We start from the raw sequence: 8,389 nt of genomic DNA, 5'->3' as shown, positions 1-8,389 counted from the left end.
TGTCGGTGGTCGTTATCACAGTATGAAAATCCACCTCTTTGGAATCGCAGTGAGCTACATTGGTGGATCCTACATGCAAAGTAAAGCTCAAACACTGCGTTAAATGCACTTAGAGCTAGCCCATTTTGCTTTTCTATGTTGACTGTTAGATTTGTTTGGGGTTAATTGAACCCTCTACAATAACCTTTGTGCGAATGCAAACACAGGTGTTTACCAAATTACGAATGCATTTGAGCCATTGAGGCTGACTGTTTGTTTAATTTGTATTTCTAATCAAATCTATTCCGTGACATAGGCTATGGTAGTTTTAATGAAATACCTTTCAACCATAATGTGCGTCATCATCACCTTTTACACACTTACTTTGAAGCAATTATTGTCAGATGTTAGTGTGTTTTTTGTTTGTGTGAGAGATAGAGAAACAAGTAAATACACGTGTGCAGTAGGCCTATGTGTGGTTTGATTCCTAATGAGTTTTTGAGTCCACTCGCCAGGATGTCTTCCTGAATGAACAGGTTGTCAGAAATTCGCCAGGATGTCTTCCTGAATGAACAGGTTGTCAGAAATCTGGCCGATGAATGGTGGGAGCCCTTAATCATAAAAGGTCCAAACTGAGACAGCTGCCACACTGGAGAAGATAACAGGTCTTAGCAGTATTGTGTGAGTGTTGATCCCACTATCCCAAGGCTTTTAGTCCACCAGACTTCCAATGGGATTTTGTGGGAGTGGAAAAGAGTTTCTTGAAATGTCTTAAGTGTCATTGATTCAGGATGTAGAGCCATGATAAGATCCTCATTTTTTATTATTGCCTGTGCAGGATAATTTCCAAAATGTCTCATATATATGGACCATGGTGTAGTAAAATAGGAGCCAACTCTTATTTCTTACTTATTTTGTCACAACTAACTTAGGTACAAAGTAACTAAGAGCCAAGGTGTCCTTCCTTGTAAATATATGTTTTATTTTGTCTTGAGGACATCATTAGGCTATTTTATTGGAATTCATCTGACCTCCTATGTCTACCCATCACCTCCCTTGGCCGTGGGACACAGTGTCCTCGGACACTCCTTGAAGTAGTCTACCTCTGCTGTGAATATACCCAACCCACTCTCCTGGATCAAATGAGGAAAACAGATATAGTCTACATTTACTGGCATCCTAGATGTATTGTAGCCTACATCATAAAGTAGCTTACTTTCTGCACATAGTTCATATTTTATAATTGATATATTAATAAATTGCATATCTGAAATCAATATATTTTCCACCCAGCATTTTAATGCTGACATAATCAGATGTGCAAAACACTGAGGCTAACAACAGTTACAATAACTAAATTGCAATAAATATGAATTCAAACACTGACAGTATGTTGGGCATAGGCCCTTCTTTACATAAGCTAATTTCACTGCGTATATGTCACCTTAACCAGCTCGATGCTTGAATGTTCAAATTCATGCCATGAGAACATTCCTGAATCACAATGACTATCTGTGTTCAAAACATATGCAATGAGGTTTCTTTATAACACTGTCAGTGTCAGTATTTACATCTGTGTACACAGCTCCCTGTCTATATTCATTTTCAGTACCTGAAAAAACGTATAAACATACATGTGCTGTAACAATTTGCAGATGTAGCTAGATCTTAGAGTTATAGCAGCAGGAAGATGTTTGAGGGTGGGGGTGCTGCGATTTTTATTTTGCCTGCGCTATCGACTGCTAAACTCAGCAATAAAAGAAGTGTGCCTTTTTCAGGACCCTGTCTTTCAAAGATAATTCATAAAAATCCAAATAACTTCACAGATCTTCCCATGCTTGTCGAGGGAACCATAAACAATCAATGAACATGCACCTGTGGAACAGTCGTTAAGACACTAACAGCTTACAGACAGTAGGCAATTAAGGTCACAATTGTGAAAACTTAGGACACTAAAGAGGCCTTTCTACTGTTTCTGAAAGACACCAAAAGAAAGATGCCCAGGGTCCCTGCTCATCTGTGTGAATGTGCCTTAGGCATGCTGCAAGGAGGCATGAAGACTGCAGATGTGGCCAGGGCAATAAATTGCAATGTCTGTACTGTCAGACGCCTAAGACAGCGCTTCAGGGAGATAGGACGGACAGCTGATTGTCCTCGCAGTGGCAGACCACATGTAACAACACCTGCACACAATCGGTACATCTGAAAATCCCACAGGTACAGGATGGCAACAACTGCCTGAGTTACACTAGGAATGCACAATCCCTCCATCAGTGCTCAGACTGTCCGCAATAGGCTGAGAGAGGCTGGACTGAGGGCTTGTAGGCCTGTTGTAAGGCAGGTCCTCACCAGACATCACCGACAACAACGTCACCTACGGGCACAAATCCACCGTCGCTGGACCAGAAAGGACTGGCAAAAAGTGCTCTTCACTGACGAGTCGTGGTTTTGTCTCACCAGGGGTGATGGTCGGATTCGCGTTTATCGTCGAGGGAATGAGCGTTACACCGATGCCTGTACTCTGGAGCAGGATCGATTTGGAGGTGGAGGGTCCGTCCGTCATGGTCTGGGTCGGTGTGTCACAGCATCATTGGACTGAGCTTCTTGTCATTGCAGGCAATCTCAACGCTGTGCGTTACAGGGAAGACATCCTCCTCCCTCATGTGGTAGCTTTCCTGCAGGCTCATCCTGACATGACTCTCCAGCATGACAATACTGCTCGTTATGTGCGTGATTTCCTGCAAGCCCGGAATGTCAGTGTTCTGCCATGGCCAGAGGAGAGCCCGGATCTCAATCCCATTGAGCACGTCTGGGACCTGTTGGATCGGAAGGTGAGGGCTAGGTCCATTCCCCACAGAAATGTCCAGGAACTTTCAGGTGCCTTGGTGGAAGAGTGGGGTAACATCTTACTATAGCAAGAACTGGCAAATCTGGTGCAGTCCATGAGGAGGAAATGCACGCAGTACTTAATGCAGCTGGTGGCCACATCAGATACTGACTGTTACTTTTGATTTTGACCCCCCTTTGTTCAGGGACACATTATTCCATTTATGTTAGTCACATGTCTCAGTTGTTGAATCTTGTTATGTTCATATAAATATTTACACATGTTACGTTTGCTGAAAATAACCGCAGTTGACATTGAGAGGACGAGTTTATATCTTTCCCCTAATACAGGCCTCGTGAAGGCCTGTATTAGTTTAACATAATATATATATATTTAAATGCCTGCACTACAGACAGCTATTTTGGGTCTTTAATACAGGATTATGAAAGGCCCAGTGCACTACTTTTGTGGGAAAAAAATACAATTTTCGAAGAAAAATGTGACTATGCTTCAGATGGCTATATTGGTCAGCTAATACAGGACTCGTAAAAGGCCCAGTGTGTGCGAATGTATTATTCTCAAAATTATTCAAAAGGTATTCTGATTTTTCAGCAGGTCCTGAAGCACCACTACTTCCCGCAGCTATGCTTAGTGAGCTGAATATTTAATATATGCTCTTTACATATATATACACCAAGCTCTATCAGCATTAATCATCTGTGTTTGCTAGGGATGGAGAAAAAGTGCGACACCAATCAGGCCCCCGAGGACTGGAGTTGCCCACCCCTGAGCCAGACTGAGCTCCTGTCAACTTGTTTCATCTGGAGTTAGAAAGGCTCTTGGAACTGTACCGCGAGCTAACCACAGTGGCGTCCTCTTGTATGGAGTCATTCATGTCCGACTGGCTAACACACACTAAAGCCACACGTATCTTGGGGCGCTTCCCACTGAAGAGCAGGTAGATGCAGGGGTTTGCACAGCTGTTCAGACTCGCCAGGAGCATCAGGATGGTGAAAGTTGCAGCTGAAATATATATCAAAAGATGTAAAACACTCAATATTATCTAAAGCATCCTAATGTAGTTATATTCCTTAATACATATAGGAGGTGGCGCCAAAATGCCAAGTACATAAACTATAGTAAACATACATTGCAAGTAAAGTTGTAATCCAGGTATTAAAACGTGTGACAAAAGGAGGGATTTCTTAGATATACAGATTGAACAGCTCTTACTCTCAGTGGGTGCTTGGACATCCCAGACGGACCACAGCTGGACAGTGAAGAAAGGAGTCCAAAAGATAATGTAGGCAAGAACAATGACCAAAGTCATCTTCACGGTCTTGATCCTGGCTTTGGATACCCCAGCAACGCTACTTGCCCTGGAGGGCAGCGGTTTGGCGAGAAATGTCGATACTTGTTGAGTTTTCATGTGAAAGTTGATTTGAACAGCTCGGCAAATACGCACCTGGCACACGATAACAGTTAAGATGGGCAAGACAAATATCACTAGAGTGGTCCAGGTCACGTAAGCTTTTAGCCCCCACGGTTTGATGAAGTCAGCCCAGCAGTCATAGACACCAGGCGCGATTTGAACTCGGGAGAAGATGAATACTTGAGGGAGACTCCCGATGAGGGATACAGACCAAGCAACGCACACAGGCACGTTCCAGCGCGCTCTCCGCCTCTGGAAAGTAACCATTGGGTTACAGATTGCTTGATAGCGATCAATGGTCATCACTACAATCATGTAAGTGGAGGCAAACATGCCAACGACCTGCAGGTATTTCACCAGGCGGCACAAAACGTCAGGACCGAAGAATCTGTCCGTTACATCCCACATCAGCTGCGGACAAACTTGGAAAAATGTGACAACAAGGTCTGCCAGGCAAAGGTGAAAAACAAAGACGCGCATCCTCGACAGCTGCTTCCTCCTCTTCCACAGCACAAATAGCAGTCCAAAATTTAAGATTGCTCCACTGACAAATATTATGCTTAAAAGGGCTATTTCAACTCGAGCCAAGCGCTCATCCCGGGACAAATTCTCGGCCAATTCTGTTTCCAAACTTCTATTACTAATATTTGGACTAAAGAAAGTCATACTTTGAAACAAAATGTCAGTTTTACAGATAAAAACGAAAACAATTTGGCACGTACGTCCACAGGTAAAATATTGGCTAGTACAGTAAACATGAACCAAAATCTGCCTAAATGTATACAACTGAAATACACGTTTATGTAAATGTGCAATTGTTGAAAGTGTAGAGTAGAAAACGTAGACGCGGGAAAACTTTGGAGACTGCACCACCACTGCGAATGAAGAGGAGCGGCGGCGGTGGCAAAGCATTTATATCTACGGATGCACCCCAGGAGGGAGGGGCTACCCTTCTGCACCTTTACAATAACCAAACGACGCCTTAAATACATTCACATTTGAGTCATTTAGCAGACGTTCTTATGCAGAACGACTAACAGAAGTAAGTGCATAGATTTACATACCTTTTTTTCGTACTGGTCCCCCGTGGGAATCAAACTCACACCCTGGCGTTGCAAACGCCATGCTCACTCAGCCATAAAAATATATATAATGCAATACATCTGAAAATAATATAGGCTACCAGCACTAAGGATTCACTGCAAACATGCAGAAAAAGGCATGCATTAGTGTTCAAAAAGTATTATGATGACTTATTTACTTGTGTAGGCTACACAGTAAATTGCATAGGGAGGTAAACTAAGAATTAAGAATAATATTTGTTCTAGTCAAACTTGGGATTTATTCTTGTCACTAAAGTAACATCCTTTAGCTTGTAACTTTTTATACACCCGCTTTATCCATAAAAAATAGTGATTCCTCGCGAAACCAGGACAAATAAATGTCATTATGTTGGGGATTTGTATGCAGAACCCTTTAGTTTTCCCACGTTTTGTTACGTTAGAGCTTTACTCTAAAATTTATTAAATTCATGTTTTTCCTCAATCTCCACACAATACCCCATAATGACAAAGCGAAAACAGGTTTTTAGAAATGTTTGCAAATGTATTAAAAATAAATAACAGAAATACCTTATTTACATAAGTATTCAGACCCTTTGCTATGAGACTGGAAATTGAGCTCAGATGCATCCTATTTCCATTGATCATCTTTGATGTTTCACCTGTGGTAAATTCAACTGATTGGACATGATTGGGAAAGGCACACACTGGTCCCACATTTGACAGTGCATGTCAGAGCCAAAACCAAGCCATGAGGTCGAAGGAATTGTCCGTAGAGACAGGATTGTGTCGAGGCACAGATCTGGGGAAGGGTAACAAAACATTTCTGCAGTATTGAAGGTCCCCAAGAACACAGTGGCCTCCATCATTCTTAAATGGAAGAAGTTTGGAACCACCAAGACACTTCCTTGAGCTGTCTGCCCGGGCCAAACTGAGAAATCAGGGGAGAAGGGCCTTGGTCAGAGAGGTGGCCAACAACCCGATGATCACTCTGACTGAACTCCAGAGTTCCTCTGCGGAGATGGGAGAACTTTCCAGAAGAACAACCACCTCTACAGCACTCCCCCAATCAGGCCAACAAGATTCTCTGGTCTGATGAATCCAAGACTGAACTCTTTGGCCTGAATGCCAAGCGTCACGTCTGGAAGAAACCTGGCACCATTCCTACGGGGAAGCATCGTGCTGGCAGCATCATTCTGTGGGGATGTTTTACAGCAGCAAGGACTGAGAGACTAGTCAGGATCGAGGGAAAGATGAACAGAGCAAAGTACAGAGAGATCCTTGATGAAAACCTGCTCCAAAGCTCTCAGGACCTCAGACTGGGGTGAAGGTTCACCTTCAAAGAGGACAACCACCCTAAGCACACAGCCAAGACAACACATGAGCAGCTTCCTAGCAAGTCTCTGAATGTCCTTGAGTGGCCCAGCCAGAGCCTGGACATGAACCAGATCGAACAACTCTGAGACCTGAAAATAGCTGTGCATCGACACTCCCCATCCAACCTGACAAAATTTGAGGATCTGCAGACAAGAAATGGGAAAAACTCTCCAAATACAGGTGTGCCAAGCTTGTAGCATCGTACCCAAGAAGACTTGAGGTTGTAATCACTGCTAAAGGTGCTTCAACAAGTACTGAGTAAAGGGTCTGAATACTTACGTAAATTTGATCGTTTTTTTGTTATAAATTTCCAAAAATGTAAAACACACACGCACACACATATTCGACTTTTGTAGCTAAAAGCATAATTTAAAAATAATTAAAAAGTTGTCATATGTATGAAATTTGATTTGGCATTAGCCAGTGGCGATTTTAGCATGTAAATCTTTGTGGGATAAAAAAAAAAAAAAAAAAAACGATTTGCACTATAAAGGTGACAAAACAGTGTCCACAAACTGTTAGGGCCTACATAAAGCTGTCCCAACATCAGAGTCCCAACACAGCCACTGCTAAACCTGTCTATCAGCGGAGCCTTGTCTGGCAGCGAAACAGTTCATTCAGCCTCATTTACTGACTTTTAAAAACATAGTTGATATGGCTGACTTGCTTAAACAAATGTGGTTTCTACTGACAATTGAGATGTACAGTACAAACTATTGCATAAGGGGACGACAAGTGGATAAGAGGCAATCCGTAATTTCGATTAAGACATTAATGAGCAAGGTAGGACGGACATAGTCAATATAACTATGTGTTCAGCAATTTTGAAATGTACAGCAACATAATTCAGAACATGGGCTGTTCTTAGGGTGTTCTCCCTGTACACCAAGTCAGAACAGTAGGATAAATAAAAGGGGGCATATAAGCAGACAATGAAAGCTTTTATAATGTTCAATGATTACATTTCTAAAAAACAGTTTAAAGGCTACATGTGCACCACCAAGTCAGAACAGTCAGTGAAATTAAGAGGTGAAAATAGACCAAATGATTAGGGTGAGGCACATGGGCAACTAACAGCTTACTACACAACATACACTTGGTATTACTTTCTTAGTTACAGTATACATATCTCCCTGGCATATTAATAATTTATGCAGCAACATATGAGACAATTTTGGACTCACCTTGTTGTGCTGTGCTCACTTGAACAGGAAGGTGGTGAAGAGAAGTTCCTTTGTGGGAAAATGTTGTCATCAAACTGTCATCAAAGTCTGGTATTCTCTGGATTGATGGTGCTTTCAAGACAACTGGAAACTCGGGGGTGGGGGGGCATAACCATGATGACATCAGTGATCTTTAGGTGGTAGCTCTAGACAGGCCTGGGCAACTCCAGTCCTCGGGGGCCTGATTGGTGTTACACTTTTACCCCAGATCCAGCTAAGACACCCAACTCCAATAATGAACTAATCATGATCTTCATTACAAAATGCAATTAGTTTAAATCAGGTGTGTTTGCTAGGGATGGGGAAAAGCATGACACCAATCATGCCCCCAAGGACTGGAATTGCCCAGGCCTGCTCTAGAAAAATGCCCGAGTTCCGAATGTACAATTCCTAGTTGGATGAAAGTTCAAAATGTATTTTTCCAGTCGAAGCTCATTTTTACAGAGGTCCCAGTTGTCTTGAACTCACTAAAGTCTGATTTCGCAGTTCC

At 42.4% G+C, this 8,389-nt stretch overlaps 1 protein-coding gene across 1 annotated transcript; it reads right to left on the bottom strand.

The window, feature by feature from the left end:
• Positions 1-817: 817 nt before the first annotated feature.
• LOC118400081 (vasopressin V2 receptor-like) lies at positions 818-5,283 on the bottom strand. Its single transcript, XM_035796512.2, has 2 exons — positions 4,040-5,283; positions 818-3,829 (listed from the first exon to the last, which is right to left on the bottom strand). The coding sequence occupies exons 1-2, from the start codon at positions 5,148-5,150 to the stop codon at positions 3,624-3,626; spliced, it is 1,317 nt and encodes a 438-aa protein (XP_035652405.1). The 5' UTR covers positions 5,151-5,283; the 3' UTR covers positions 818-3,623.
• Between the last annotated feature and the right edge of the window lie 3,106 nt (positions 5,284-8,389).

Source organism: Oncorhynchus keta, chromosome 21 (assembly GCF_023373465.1).
Source record: "Oncorhynchus keta strain PuntledgeMale-10-30-2019 chromosome 21, Oket_V2, whole genome shotgun sequence".
NCBI classification, from domain to species: domain Eukaryota; kingdom Metazoa; phylum Chordata; class Actinopteri; order Salmoniformes; family Salmonidae; genus Oncorhynchus; species Oncorhynchus keta.
Note: the sequence above shows the minus strand (reverse complement) of the source record. Positions and strands in the feature narration are given on the sequence as shown.

Excerpts from the sequence above, each read along its gene's own strand:
- LOC118400081 (XM_035796512.2), bottom strand. The coding sequence starts at position 5,150 with ATGCTTTGCCACCGCCGCCGCTCCTCTTCATTCGCAGTGGTGGTGCAG. Across the intron at positions 3,830-4,039 it reads TGTCCAAGCACCCACTGAGA|CTGCAACTTTCACCATCCTG; the intron begins GTAAGAGCTGTT and ends TATATATTTCAG.